This window comes from Panthera pardus, unplaced genomic scaffold (assembly GCF_024362965.1).
Source record: "Panthera pardus isolate Hobbes unplaced genomic scaffold, ASM2436296v1 HiC_scaffold_6, whole genome shotgun sequence".
Lineage (NCBI taxonomy): Eukaryota > Metazoa > Chordata > Mammalia > Carnivora > Felidae > Panthera > Panthera pardus.
Genome location: NW_026526991.1, coordinates 136116742 through 136132676, shown reverse-complemented (window position 1 = coordinate 136132676; position 15935 = coordinate 136116742). Strand labels below are relative to the sequence as shown.

General features: G+C 40.3%; 1 protein-coding gene across 7 annotated transcripts in view; it reads left to right on the top strand.

Annotated features, from left to right (window-relative positions):
* Nucleotides 1–15935, top strand: part of TASOR2 (transcription activation suppressor family member 2) — a 79311-nt gene that overhangs the window by 29297 nt on the left and 34079 nt on the right. For 5 of the 7 annotated variants that reach the window (XM_053895420.1, XM_053895427.1, XM_053895423.1 and 2 more), the window contains 9 exons: nucleotides 3283–3374; nucleotides 5247–5384; nucleotides 5531–5655; nucleotides 5735–5754; nucleotides 5847–5946; nucleotides 7656–7756; nucleotides 8439–8542; nucleotides 15201–15273; nucleotides 15373–15435. In XM_053895420.1, the coding sequence (XP_053751395.1) occupies nucleotides 3283–3374; nucleotides 5247–5384; nucleotides 5531–5655; nucleotides 5735–5754; nucleotides 5847–5946; nucleotides 7656–7756; nucleotides 8439–8542; nucleotides 15201–15273; nucleotides 15373–15435 (816 nt within the window). The remainder of the gene's footprint in view (nucleotides 1–3282; nucleotides 3375–5246; nucleotides 5385–5530; nucleotides 5656–5734; nucleotides 5755–5846; nucleotides 5947–7655; nucleotides 7757–8438; nucleotides 8543–15200; nucleotides 15274–15372; nucleotides 15436–15935) is intronic. The other 2 variants (XM_053895421.1, XM_053895425.1) reach the window with 2 other exon arrangements.

Here is a 15935-nt window from a genome sequence, read left to right as displayed (position 1 = left end):
TTCTTTGAGCTTCAGTTTCCTCATCTGTGAAATAGATAAAACTGTCTTTTAGATCTGTTGTGAAGATAGTGGGAGGCTATGTGACGTGCTTAGCGAGGAGCACATACCTGGTAAACGGACACTACTTTCAGGAGTTGGATTTGAGAAATAATGAGATTTTCCTCAGTGTTTCTGGGAGATATCCTGCTGATGGTAAAAAAGTTGCTGGAAAAGGATTTAGAACTGGAGATTGGGATTCACGGTGGCGGGGCTGGGTGTTAGTTGAAGTCAAAGATACCGTTATGTGGGACAGTATCAGGAGGAGAAGGTGGCAAAGACCAGTCAGGACTGTTGGATCGTTGTGGGACCGTCAGGTGGGGAGGGGAGAGGAGGGCAGCCGGGAGCAGCGTAGTGGAGGAACAGCTGGGGAGTGGAGTTTGACGGAAAGCAGAAGGACCTAGGGAGAGCTATTTAGCTCTCTCAGATGCTAGCAGTGTGGGGATCAAGACTGAGATGATTGGGGGAGTGGCCAGATTCCTGCTGACCTTTTCTCTCACAGAGCTTCACCGAGATAAAGTTAATATAGCCCGCACCTCACCCAGAGTGTCCAGTTCAGCGATTTTTAATGTGCTCATAGAGTCGTGCTACCCACAGCACAGTCCGTTGTAGACCGTTTGCATCACCCAGGAAAGAAGTCCCGGGCCTGTTAGGAGTGACACCGCATCCCCCGCCACCACCAGCCCAGGCACCCACTCATCTGCTTTTCCCTCTGGGGATTTGCCTAGCGCAGACATTCCACCTAAATGGGACCCCATGTTACGTTGTATGACTTCTTGCCTCAGTTTAGTGTCTTCCGGGCTCCTCCGTGGTGTAGCTTGTACCGGCACTTTGTTTGCCTTTTGGCTGCATAATATCCCGTCGTAGGGTTCTACCTGTTTTCTTTATTCTTTGAGCACTTGAGGGACATTGGGTTGTTTCCACTTCTTGGCTGTTACGAAAAATGCTGCTGTGCACACTTACATCCACGTTTTTGTGTAGACATTTGTTTCCACTTCTCTTAGGCATAGACCCGGCAGTGGAATTGCTGGGTTATGTGGTCACTCTGTAAAGCAACATGTTTGAAAACTTGCATTCACATCTTCCAAAGACCATGAAAGGGAATGTATATTCTTAACCCCCGTAACATTTTACATAAAACCTTTTTTTCTTCTTACTCTTTTTCACCACCCTCTTTTCATTATAAAACATAATAACATAAGAAAAGTAGAGAGGACCGTATAATACACCCATGCCCTAAGTTTAACAGAAAATGTTTTGCATTCTTCCCTTAATTTGGTTATAAAATTTTGTTGTTGTTGGAGAATTTGAAAGTAAATACTTCAGCTTACATCTCTTAAACAATAAGGCCGGTTTTCTACATTACTACAATCCCATGATTATATTGTTTAAGATACAGGCTGGCTTCAGTAGGGTGGTAGAGTAGAAACTGGATGATTCCAACAAGTACATTTTCTTCTTGAACACGTACTTGGCTGGGTAATAAAATAACATTCCTGGCTGTGTGCATTTTAAAGTTTTTGCCTTGGGGCACCTGGGTGACTCAGTCAGGCTTCCGACTTCAGCTCAGGTCATGATCTCACGGTTTGTGAGTTAGAGCCCCACGTCGGGCTCTGTGCTGACAGCTCGGAGCCTGGAACCTGTTTCGGATTCTGTGTCTCCCTCTCTCTCTGCCCCTCCCCAGCTCACACTCTGTCTCACTCAATAATAAATAAACATTAAAAAAAATTAAGTTTTTGGCTCACGTAGAAATGGATAGTTCTGTGTATAACAGTAATATTTTATATAATATTTTATATTAATGTACTATTTTATAGTAAATCTTCCTGAGGACTGCTTCCTGTGGCTGCTGCATCCATGACCCAAGCCCACTGTCCCCGCTTAAGTGACTTACTCCTCAGTCATGTGGTTATTAGTAGGAAGAAAGGACTTGGCCCTGGAACCCAGTGCTGACCACAAGCTCGTTGCTCCCTCCAGCATATCACAGTGCTCTCGCCTTGCATTGTCTTTGCGTTTTGAGAGATGCGGTTCAGGAGTCTGTGGGACCTGCTCTTTCCTCCCTATTCCCCTACTGCTGCCACATGGAGACTTTCCTGTCTCATCTCTTACGGCAGCTTTCTGGTTGATCCCGATTCTCGTCTCTCCCCTCTTGAGACTCCGCCCTCTTTTAAGTGGCAGTCTGGGGGCACCCTGGTTAAGTATCCGACTTCGGCTCGGGTCATGATGTCACTGTTGGTGGGTTCAAGCCCCGCATCAGGCTCCACGCTGACAGTGTGGAGCCTGCTTGGGATTCTCTCTCTTCCTTTCTCTGCCCCCTCCTCGACTCCTGCTTTTTCTTTCTCTCTCTCTCAGAATAAACAAACTTAAAAAAAAATGTAAGTGGCAGTCTGTTGCTGAACACCTTTGATGGGTCTCTGTTGCCTACGGCAAGCCCTACAAAGATCTCTACTGTTCAGTTCCAAGCTTCCTTTTCAGCCTCAAGCTTCTCGGGCTTTCTCCCCTGCTCCCCACACCGTGGCCCACTGTCCTAAACAATTTATAATCTTTTATGCTTCCATACTTTTGTTCACTCTGTTCTCCGAGAATTTCACTCGTCTGTTGAAAGAACTCCTTTTCTAAACAAATACATTACTTATTTCCATTTCTTTGTGTCCTCAAATACAGCATGTGTCTGACAGTTAAGTACTTCCTGTATGTTGGGCTGTGATGTGGCTTCAATGGTGAAGAACACAAACGTACTTCCTGCCTTTCTGGAAGTTTCACACACTAGCAGAATAAGCTGCTTGAAGGCAGGAACTTGTTTTATTTCCTTTGGTGTCACTGCTGCCTAGCACATACCTGCTATCTAGTAAACCTCAGCACTTATTATTATATGAGTACTTACTGAGATGTTTTGTAAAAAATAACTTGAGAATCAGATTACTGTAGGCCTTTCCACGGAATGATTGCCTGGGGAAAAAAATAAACTTAGAATTTACCAAGAATGTGATTCGTTCATCCCTCTTTAATTATTGTACCCAACTAGAAAATTCGTTGTCCGTCAGATAAATTCTATCTTGTCGTAGCTCTCATGTTTCCATACTTTTAGAATATCTCCAATAGTTTTTAAAAGGTAAGCAGTTTTGGAACAGTTTAATGTTGACTTTTATTTGTCTTTTTAGTTACAGGTAGCCCTTACATGTGAAATGTATATGAGTAAACAGTCCTTTTAAAGTGTGAATTAATCTATATCTTATACTTTTATAGGTGTGTATATTTCCAAATATTCAGACTATCTTCATGCAAGACCATGGTATCATGGGAAGTCTGGTTATGTTGTAATTTTTAACCTAATTAAGGTAAAGCCCAAATGCGCTTCTATATAATTTTTCTTTCAAAAACTAAAGGTTATCAGTCTGTGATAATGTTCTTTGCAGATCATTTGCTAAACATAGTGGTCATTGAAGACAGCTATCCAAATTCAGAAAAGATTACTGCTATTTTTGCTTTTCTTTAAAGACAAAGCTTTTTTTGTTCCTTTGATAGATCACCTATGAATATGTTTTTTAAAAATAAAAAAAAAATTCAAAATAATACAAAAAGTATTCAGTGAAAAGCCTTCTCTCACCCTGGCCCACAGTGCCTCTTTTTAAATATTAACAGGACACCAGTAGCAGCTTATAAAACATTGTGATTCCAGTTACAAGAGATGAATTTAGAAGGGAACTTTCGTTTTTTGGTTTAAATTGTCGAAATAAGAGAGGCTGTTTCCTCGATCCCTAAAACATCCAGACCCTGTTCGCAGCTTTATGTGGCATCTATAACTGCTGATCTCAGAAATTCTTCAACACCCTTACATAGTTCAGTACAAGTGAATAGCATGATTAGAAAGTTCACTTGGGTAGATCCAAGGCCAACTTGATTTTAGTGCTTGGTGGGCTTTGTGAGGACACATTGTGTGGTCTCGTTTTGTTGTTTTTGCTTTCATTGTAGCTTTCTTACTATCTTGAGTTCTTGGATTATAAACACTACTGACGTGTCTTTTTAAGTGTGAATCCTTCTTATTCCAAAGTGTGTCCCCAAGAACTGGCCAGCAGGTAGCATCCCCTGGGGCACAGTCCCCGCTTGCCCTCCCTCGTCCACCCGCTCCGCGGCAGAGGGCGCCGGCTGCCGTCGGGGGTGTGTTTATGTCCGCTGGGCTTTGCCCTGGGCTTCTTGGCCCTGTGCCCTCCTGCTGCTGGACATGCTGTTCAGTGTTTACCTGTATGTGCTCTCAGTTCTTCCTTTACTGCTCAAAAGTCAGCCGTGTCCGACGCCATAAAATGTTTGAGGGGGAGACAGTACAGGCTGTGATTGCTCACTGAGAAGTGCTGTCTATATGCTTTGGCTTATTATTATGGCCCCTGACTGTTCTGTAAATGAAGAAGCAGGACCTTAACAAAAAAAAAAAAAAAAAAAAAGTAAATTCTTTCTGTAAAGATAAAAATAAAAGTTGCCTATAACTTTACCTCATTTGGTATATACTTTGTGTATTTTTCCGCATATGTCATTATATTATTTACAAAAGCTTTTAAAATTACTGTATGATATTTCATTGTATATATGGTAACTTTGATTGCCTTCCTTTTTTTTTTTTTTTTTTTTTAAGTTTTCTGAAAGACTTATAAGAAATCTATTATAGGAAATACTATCAACTGTTCAGTAATTGGGGCCAATGACCTGCTAAGCACTTTACTGCATATCTGCTCCTTGCTAATTTACTGAGTCCCAGCATAGTAGAAATATCTTGATGTGTATTAAATTACAATTGATAACTTAATACTTCAGTTTGAAAACTCATCCTGTGAAAGTTTGGATTTTTTGGTCATCTTTTATGTTACAGTCATTGACTGAGCTAATCTATTCGGTTGGTAGGCTATATAATTTTTCTTTTAGAGAAATGGTTCACTTAAATTTGGGATGATTCATGTCCTTCTTTCGTGTTGAGATAAAAACTATGGTCATTTACCTCAGAAATATGCCCAGGTATACCAGATTTTTAAATACAGTGTTAAGAGGCTTATGGATAACTAAAACAATTGTCGGCCTTAACGTAATTTTCTAAGAGCCATAGTTCTTAACAATCTGTTTGAAACACGTCCACATCCTCATTAGGCTACTTTTAAATGAATCCTAGAATAAGATTATTGCCATTTAGAGACATCTGATTAGTCTTAATATTTTCATTCTAGGGAAAAGTCAAGTTTGTGTCTGAGAATTATACAACTAACTATACTAGCCCATCTTCTGGCTATGATTGCCACGTGGCTGCAAATACTAACAAGGTTTCTCACAAGACGAGTCATTTTCGCGCATTTGAACTGAGTCAGGTATAGTCACCGGGGAATAAATCGTTCCCAGGATACATTTCTGAATCTAATGTGTTAAATGGCAGGACTGGGTGGAGTTGAGATGAACTTGGTGCCTATGGAGTTCCATAGTGCTACCCTGATAATCCTTATTTCTCTTCTTTCAGTATTACCTCTATGAACTTTCAGGCAGCACTGTTATTGAGCGGCCCAGGCAGATCTGTCCTTATGTTATTGTAGCTTTTCAGTACAGGGAACCTAAAAAGATGGCAGCATCAGCTCATGAAAGCATGTAAGTAATTGTGCACATACTTTGTTTTACTGGATCTGTTTCGTTTGCTCTTATAAAAATACCTTTTCTTTTTCCCTAGATTTGAACTCAGTGAAAATGGTAAGAAATTATTTAATTAGTTCTTTTGGGTTTTTTTCAGTAAATGTTTTGTTCATAAGTAATCAGTTTCTTTTTTTACTCATTTCTTAAAGCTCTTACCTCTTTGTGGCAAGGCAAATTAATTATTCAAGGCTGTCTGCTGTGTGATGTCAGTCTTTGGTCCTCTTACGGTACAGCTGTTCCAGCCCAACTGTAAGTATTGAGTTTGTGTCCTTTACTAATGTTTGTCTCTTTTTTTTTTTAATTCTCATTTTGAGGTCTTGTTTGTTGGTACTGGTGTGAAATGAAGCAGTTGTACTTGGTGTCAGATTAGAGTACGTTTGGGTAGATGTACGGAGCACAGGCAACCTAAATTCAGATCTAAATTCCAACCTTGGCTTTGAAATAGTTTTATAATCTTTGACAGGCCACTTTTGAGATTTTAATATCTTTATCCATTCATAGGAATATGACTTCACAGGCTAAACTGAATTGATACTAGATGTTTGACTTTCCCCAAGAAAGAGATTGGATTTGTCTAGATAGCAGGTACAGCAGATTATAGGCACTTATGCTATTGTTGAGTCTTTATTAAGAATTACAGTATCTGATTTTCTGATTATCCCATGGTTTTCCTAGACTCCTATTAAGTGGAGTAGCTATTACATGTAGTTACATTACAATGAATTATTTTCGTCTGGGGCACTGTGAAGGGCATCTTATGAAATCTTTTTATTTAATCTGTTCTTAGTTAACCCCCAAAACTATTGAAAGATAGACATATTTTATTGAAATATGAAGTGAAAACAGGTGTGCTGTCAGAATTTTCTTTCTATTGACCTGTTTTAAGAAGAGGGAGGAGTGAGGGGAGTATTAGAACCCAGAGAGTACAGTAAGAATTCTGGAAATAAATGGGAGAGACGGGAAGGTTCTTTGTCACTATGGAATGCAGTTAACCTATGTGGAGAGAAGTGGTCAGAACAATGACCTAAATGGTCCAAGTTAACGTCACCAACAGTGGAATAAGTATCACGTGCTTCCTGATGGGATGCAAGGAGAATGACATAGTGCCACTTGTGTGGTTTTCCTGCTGTCCTAATCAGCAGGAAACATCAGACATACCCAGATTAAGGGGCATTCTGCAAAATACATGGTCTGTGTTCTTGAAAAAAATACCAAACCCATTAAAGATAAAGAAAGACCAAGAGACTCGCCAGATTGAAGGTGATTAAAGAGACATAACTAAATGGATTGTGTCATTCTGGATTGGATCCTGGACCGGGGGAAAAAAAAATGTTTTGTTACAAAGCCCCACAGTGAGACATTTGGCAAACTTTGAATAAGGTATGTGGGCTAAATAATGGTACTATATCATTGTTAATTTCTTGATTTTATTAATTGTTTTGTGGTTGCATAAGGAAATGTCCTTTTTTAAGGACACACACACTCAGAAGTATTTAGGGACAAGGGGGGCATTTATAAGTCCAGAAGTATTTGAAAATGAGTTTTAAAGAAGGAAACAGTCGGGGAAAATGGTGCAAAAGTCTGGATGAGGTTCATTCTGTGGCACAGTGTGGTGAACCAGTCCACTATTGTCCGAAGTCGCCAATGCTCACATAGTACAACGTTTAGAAAATTCTCATCCCAGGATGCATAATTCTTCCATTCATGTGGATGTTTGGCTTCATCTCAGAAACACACGCATTCAGAAAATGTGAATGTATTTGCCAACGTGGTCTGTGGGGTTCTGTATTTAAAAATCTGCAGTATTTATATATGTGCATATTATCTGACTGGGATTTTATCAATTTAAGGACTTTCTTGTTTTGATATTTTTGCTTGCATTTATATTAGAAAATCAAAAATTATGAAGATGTAGTTTAAGTGTTTATTAGATCGCATGATGTTGTTTTGTTTTTTAGACCACATGAACTAGATTTTAAGTATGTAATGACAATCTCATCTTTGAAAAAAAGACTACCAGAAGCTGCCTTTCGAAAACAGAATTACTTGGAGCAAAAAGGTCTGTTCACATGGAATGATACATTGCACGTCCTGGGCTTTATTCCACTGATTTTTATCTATCATGCACACACGCATACACACACTGTTGAGTTTTGGCCCTAAGTGATTCGCAAAAGGGCCTTTCATGAAAGTTGTAGGGTTGCTATGTGATTGAGTTCCTTAGAAGCCAACTAGAAACTGTGAAAGGTAGTTTATCTAAGGTGGCAAAGACTAGATTTACTATGGAACACTGAGGGCGTTAAGCAGAAAGATGCTTACAAATAGTTGGAACCACATGACAATGCCTTTCAAGGAGAACAGAGGTTTTGCGGTGGTGGTTTTTACTTATTTATGTACTTCTAACTGAAGAAAAACAGCAGAAAACACAAGAAGGAAATTTCCTGGTCATTTAGATTGATTCATGGAACATTGATGTTTATATTATTTGTATAGTATTTTTTTTGGTCTTGTCAAATACTGTAGTAGAGTCAATGTTAATGAAAGCGTTGTTTCCAAATGCTTTATACAGTAACTTCTTATTAAGGAGTTTTGTAACAAAGACCATTGAATGATGAATGTTTTTTTAAGAGTATTCCTAGCTCTTCTTTCATCTTTTCAACATCTAAAATGGATAAATTGGTTACTAAAAGGCATAATGGCATTTTAAAAAATTGTCCTGTTTTTCTGATTTTTCTCCACAGTCTGTTGCCAAGATATGTGCTTCAGGATGTATGAGGTGGAACTGTCAAACAAACAAGGGGAAAAAATAGATAAGCTAATAGAATACATTAAAAATAAGCAACTGGTAAGGCTCATCAGTTTAAAATTTAATTACTATTTTTGCCTTGCATTAAGAAATCGATAGCTAATTATTAGTTGGCTGTGCCTAGAGTGAATCATTTAGTTTGCTGAAAGGATTTTCATCACTTAATATTTATCGACTAACATCTTCATCCCTTTTTGTGCCTCGGTGAACTCTCGTGTCTCGTTAGTCTGTTTATACTCCTGATTTTAAAAATAATAGAACAGTTTTTCCCAAATCCTTTTTTGTTGTTGTTTTTGTTTTATGACAGAAGAATTGAGTAGATCCCTAGGGTGTCTGAATTAATCAAAGGACCATTTGTGAGATACTTCTTTACAAGTGATGTGTGTTGATCTATAGCTATATGAGGGAAAAAAAATCAAAAGCTAGTGCCTCTGCTGTTTCCATATTGTAGAAAGTAAGACACTAATGAGAAGCATATAACAATCTGAAGACTTCTCTCCGTTTTATTTTATTAAAAAAATTTTTGTAAACATTTATTTATTATTGAAAGACAGAGAGAGACAGAACATGAGCATGGGAGAGGTAGAGAGAGGGGGAGACACAAAATCCGAAGCAGGCTCCAGGCTTTCAGCTGTCACCACAGAGCCCTACATGGGGCTCGAACTTATAAACCACGAGATCATGACCTGAGCTGAAGTTGGACGCTTAACCAACTGAGCCACCCAGGCGCCCTAAAGGCTTCTCTCCGTTTTAGAGATCACAACCAACAAACACCACAGAAATATGAACACTTATTAGAGAGTACTATGAAAAACTATATGCCAACAAACTGGACAATCTGGAAGAAATGGACAAATACCTAGACACTCCCACACTACCAAAACTCAAACAGGAAGAAATAGAAAATTTGAACAGATCTATAACCGGCGAAGAAATTGAAGCAGTTATCAAAAATCTCCCAACAAGTAAGAGTCCTAGGCCAGATAGCATCCCAGGGGAATTCTACCAGACATTTAAAGCAGAGTTAATACCTATTCTTCTGAAACTATTCCAAAAAATAGAAATGGAAGGAAAGCTTCCAGACTCATTCTATAAAGTCAGCATTACCTTGATTCCCAAACCAGACAAAGACCCCACTAAAGAGGAGAATTACAGGCCAATATCACTAATGAACATGGATGCAGAAATTCTCAACAAGATACTAGCAAATTGAATTCAACAGTATATTAAAAGAATTATTCACCATGATCAAATGGGATTTATTCCTGGGCTGCAGGGCTGGTTCATTATTCACGTGATACATCACATTAATAGAAGAAAGGAAAAGAACCATATGCTGCTGTCACGAGATGCAGAAAAAGCATTTGACAAAATACAGCATCCTTTCTTAATAAAAACTCTCAAGAGTTTTTCTCAAGAAAAGTTGGGATAGAAGGAACATACCTGAACATCATAAAAGCCATATATGAAAGGCCCACAGCTAATATCATCCTCAATGGGGAAAAAATGAGAGAGAGCTTTCCTCCTGAGATCAGGAACACAACAGGGATGTCCACTCCCACCACTGTTGTGCAACAGTGTTGGAAGTCCTAGCCTCAGCAATCAGGCAACAAAATGAAATAAAATACATCCAAATTGGCAAAGAAGTCGTCAAACTTTCACTCTTTGCTGATGACATTATACTCTACATGGAAAACCCAAAAGATTCCACCAAAAAACTGCTAGAGCTGATACAGGAATTCAACAAAGTCACAGGATATAAAATCAATGTACAGAAATCAGTCGCATTTCTATACACCAATAATGAGGGCAACAGAAAGATATCAGGGAATTGATCCCACCTATAGTTGCATCAAAAACCATAAAATATCTCAGAATAAACCTAACCAAAGAAGTAAAAGATCTATACACTGAAAACTTTAGGAAGCTTTTGAAGGAAATTGAAGATGACACAAAGAAATGGAAAAACATTCCGTGCTCATGGATGGAAGAACAAATATTGTTAAAATGTTGATGCTACCCAAAGCAGTCTACACATTCAATGCAATCCCAATCAAAATAGCACCAGCATTCTTCACAGAACAGAACAAACAAACCTCTAATTTGTATGGAACCACAGAGACCATGAATAGCCAAAGTAATATTGGGGAAAAAAAAAAAAGCCAAAGCTGGAAGCATCACAATCCTGACTTCAAGCTGTATTACAAAGCCATAATCAAGACAGTATGGTACTGGCACAAAAACAGATATATAGATCAATGGAATAGAATAGAGAACCCAGAAATGGACCCACAAACATATGGCCAGCTAATGTTCAACAAAGCAGGAAAGAGTATCCAATGGAAACATGTCTCTTTAGCAAATGGTGCTGGGAGAACTAAACAGCAACATGCAGAAGAATGAAACTGGACCACTTTTTTACACTGTACACAAAAATAAATTCAAAATGGATGAAAGACCTAAATATAAGACAAGAAACCATCAAAATCCTAAGGAGAAAACAGGCAACAACCGCTTTGAACTTGGCCACAGCAACTTCTTACTTGACATGTCTCCGAAGGCAAGGGAAGTAAAAGCAAAAATGAATTATTGGGATTTCATCAAGATAAAAAAAGACGCTTCTGCACAGCGAAGGAAACAGTCAGCAAAACTAAAAGGCAACCGATAGAATGGGAGAAGATATTTGCAAATGACATATCAGATAAAGGGTTAGTATCCAAAATCTATAAAGAACTTATACGTTAAAAAAAAAAAAAAAACTTATCAAACTCAACATCCGAAAAACCAATAATCCAGTGAAGAAATGGGCAGAAGACATGAAAAGCCACTTTTCCAAAGAAGACCTCCAGATGGCAAACTGACACGTGAGAAGATGCTCAGCATCACTCATCATCAGGGAAACACAAATCAAAACCACACTGAGATACCACCTTATCAGTCAGAATGGCTAAAATTAACAACTCTGGAAACTCTGATGTTGGCGAGGATGTGGAGAAAGGGGCACCCTCTTGCACTGCTGGTGGGAATGCAAACTGGTGCAGCCACTCTGGAAGAAAGTATGGAGGTTCCTCAAAAAACTAAATACGAAATTACCCTGTGACTCTGCAGTTGCACTCCTAGGAACTTATCCAAAGGATACGAGTGATGATTCGAAGGGTCACATGCCCCCCGATGTTTAAAGCAGTGCTGTCAACAATAGTCAAATTATGGAAAGAACCCAGATGTCCATCCACTGATGAATGGGTTACGAAGATGTGGTATATATGTATATAATGGAATAGTAGTGATGAGAAAGAATGAAATCTTGCCATTTACAACAACATGGGTGGAACTGGAGGGTATTATGCTAAGCAAAATAAGTCAACCAGAGAGACAGATACCACATGATTTCACTCATATGTGGAATTTGAGAACTTTAACAGATGGTCGCAGGGGAAGGATAGGAGAAATAAGATGAAAACAGAGGGGGAGGCAAACCATAAGAGACTCAAATACAGAAAACAAACTGAGGGTTGATGGGTTGTGGGGGTGCCCATTGGTGACGGGCATTCAGGAGGGCCCTTGTTGGGATGAGCACTGGGTGTCCTGTGCAAGTGATGAATCACTGGATTCTGTTCCTGAAGCCAGGACTACACTGTGTGTTAAGTAACTTGAGAATTAAAAAAAAAAAAAAAAAAAGACTTCTCTCCCTTTTTGTTAACCAGGGTTCCTCAGTGTGAGGAAGGAGGATGCCGACTGTGTTAGTATAGTAAGTCCTAAACATCCCAAAGGCGCTGGTGTTAAAGGTAAGACAGTGAGCAAACACTGAGCCCGTTAGCGGCCTGCTGGACTATCCCCGTAGTAGATAGCAAGGGATCGAGAAGTTAAAATAGGACACGTGTAGGAGCTGTGAACGTAAGGGGTCTTCGGGCCGGTCAGTTAAGATACTTTGAGTTACCTGTAACGGAAACCCAAACTGGCTTCCCGGAGGGAAGCCTCCTCCTAACCTTCACTTCAGTTTCCGCAGGCCAGTCGGTCGTCTGCACACCCTGTGCAGACTGAAAGGGCACGGAGTGCCCTGGCTAGCTCAGGCCGTCCCGAGCCCGCCTTCCAGAACCGGGTCCGGGTCAGTCCCGCCCAGGGTCCGGCAGTGCTCCTCAGCCCGGCAGGACCGGCTGCGGCACCGGATGCCGAGTGGGTGGACGCAGACCGTCCGCTGTGGCGCGGGGGCTGTGTTGTTTCGAAGTAGCGTGACCCAGTTTGCATTTGGAAATCGAGAGGAAGAGAGGCCACAGAGCTTTTGAGAGGATGCATTAGCGAAGCAACTGCTTGTGAGCGTGAGCGGTGTCAGAAGTACCGGAGACTCGGTGCCCGAGCCACACGTCACATGAGGTCCTTCCTCCTCCGTGTCCGTGTCTTTTCTCTTCTGAAGTTTTTATTTTAATTCCAGCAGTTAGCATACAGCGTGATGTTGGTTGCAGGTGTACAACATAGGGATTCAACACTTGCGTACATCACCCAGTGCTCGTCACGAGCGCCTCCTTCATCCCCCATCACCTCGTCCCCCCGTCTCCCCACCCTCCCCTCGGGTAAGCAGCAGCGCGTTCTCTGTAGTTAAGAGTGTCTCTTGGTTTGTCTCTCTTTCCCTTTGCTTGTTTTGTTTCTTAAATTCCACGTGAGTGAAATCATACGGTCTGTGTCTTTCTCTGACTGACTTACTTCATTTAGCATCTAGCTCCCGTGCTTTTTTTTCTTGCCTGATTGTGTCATGAATATTTTTTACGTGTCAGTCTCCCCACCTAGACATTGAGTTCCTTGAGGGTAGTTATCATATCTTAAGTATCTTTGACGCCTTAGTGCCCATGCCTGGCGTGTAGAGGACAAGCAATGAGTGTCCCTTGAATAAAGCGTATGTGGGCTTCTACCTACAACACTGAATTTCAAGAACAGTACAGACCAGGGTCTCTTTTTAAAAGGGTGTTGGGGGTTACTCAGTCAGTTAAATGTCCAACTCTTGATTTCAACTCAGGTCATGATCTCATGGTTTGTGAGATGGAGCCCCACGTGCTGACATCACGGAGCCTGCTTGGGAATCTCTGTCCCTCCCTGTCTCTCCGGCCCTCCCCTGCTCATGCACATGCTCTCTCTCTCTCTCTCTCAAAATAAACATTTAAAAAAAAATAAAAGGGTGTTAAGGACTTGTATGGCTGTATTTTTCTGTATGTAAATGGAAGAGTCTAGTAGATATGGAAAAAATTCTGTGATTTCTTCCCACAAAGGTTAAAATAAGGAACTTCAGCCCTTTCAGTACATAATTTGAGAAAATAATAAGGTATGTATTTCTGTTGCATTTGCCCATTTCTTGGAAGATAGAAATTCCTGGTTTTCAGTAGATGGAGAGGTTTTACTTCTCATCTATGTTGCAAAACTAAAATGCAGAATGATGTAAAGGCTGTTGTTGCTTTCACTTTTTACAGCAGTAGAAAATGAAACAAGATTGATACACGTTTGCAACTTACTAGATACGAAAGCTGTAGGTTTATATAACTACTGGTATATTTATCCCATAATTCTTTCTCGAGTCCCTACTGTGTGCCAGAAGCACAAATACAAAGTAGTCCCTGCCATCAAAGAATTTGTAAGACTGGAGGCGACGAAAACAGAAACTACCAAATGCACAAGGGCTGTCATGGAAGCGTGTGCAGCGATTGTTCCTGTGATGAACTCACTGTCAGAACTTATTTCTTTTGTGATAATTAGTGGTCTTGTTTTCATATTTGAATTGTTACCAGTTTATAAGTTTACCATATTTGTACGCTTATGAGCTGTCAGTCTTTGAAGTAGGATGTTTTATCACTTCTATAAAATGGTATATTCTGTTTAGGTTTAGTGAAAAAACATTTACTGCATACAGTAAACATTGGATTTTACCTTTGTTATAGGTATATAAGCTTTTGAAATGGAGACTAATGGAAGAGAAAAGGTGTTATCTTTATGATTCAGAATGATGGCTTTTAGATAACTTCCCTCACTGTCTAGGGGCAGAATTCCCAGAGTTACTGTCAACATTGAAATTTCAAGTTTTTTCCCTCCCTCGAGCTCAAGATGCCACTAAAGATGGTGGTAAAGAGAAACGAGAGGAAGAATTTATCTTCATCTGCGTCTCTCGTCACAGGACCGGATTATGTTCTTTTCTCTTATTTTCTGTCCCTTAGGATGCCGTGGAAAGAATTGTTTTATTGGATGGTATCTTCTGGTCTTTCAAGTTCCAGGATCATGTGATATTTTGGGGGTAAACATGAGCTTAGGATGTTAATCACAGGTCGGAGTCACCTCGAATTTGTAGTGGCTGAATAGTTTAGTTTACACCTGGCTACTGAGGCAGCAGGATCAGCTGTGAAGCATCTCAGTGAAAAACTGAAATGTTTTTTCTAATTGATTTTTTATAATAGGTGAACACTGTCCTGAAACTAACCTCGATGTTCTGGTTACTATAAATGGCCCTAACAGGGCCAAGATTACTTGGGCACGAAGGAACTCGTGGTTTCTAGTACCTGGGACAAAATTCTCCTGATTCTCACAAATGTTAACGTTTCAAGAATTGTTTTTAATATATACTTTTCATGAACTCAAAATTCACTGCAGAGTGTGGTAGAGGGAGAAGGAGAAAGGAACTGAATCTTTTTTCACCTTTTTTTTTTTTTTTTTAATGTTTAAGGCGATCGTCAAATGCTTAGAAGATCGGGGGTTTTTCATTTTACTTACCTCATCAGCCTTAATGTCAGAAACAAGTAAGGACAGCTTTTTTAAAAAACTACTTTTCAGTGTGTTTACTTTTGTTTTATAAGATCAGCAGCCTTAACTTTTCTTACGATTTTCATCCTGTGCAGATTTTGCAGATGAGCAGGTGTGCCTCCACGGGTTACACTTATTCCCTTCGTCCCCTCCAGCAGGTAAGGGCACAGTGACTTCCGTTCGCAGCGTCTGTGTGGCGTTGATCTGTCCTCACGTTAACCCTTCAGCTGCACTAGACCCTGGTAACTGCTTGCTCCTCTTAAATAACACTTCTTCCAGCTCCCCGGGTGATCCCCGCTATCCGCTTAGCACACTTCTTTCCTCTGAGCTTCACGTGCACATAGTCACCTGCCTATTGACAGTTCCACTGAGACGTCTCAGGTGTCCCTCAAATTCAGCATGCCCCAGCCGCGCTCCTGTGTCAGCACACAGCACTAGCTGGGAGACACTGTCCCCGTCGTCTGCCTGGTAAACAGGACTCAGGGCCTTCACAGACGTGGCTTTCTCTGTGAGGACTGCTTATTTCCTTCCCCTTTGTCAGGTGAAGTTGACCCCTATAAGGACCAAGAGTTGGCTTGTGGGGGCAAAAAAATTAATATTTACGGTACGTAAATAGACGTACAGTGTATTCGCAGTATTAAAATTTCAGAGGACGATT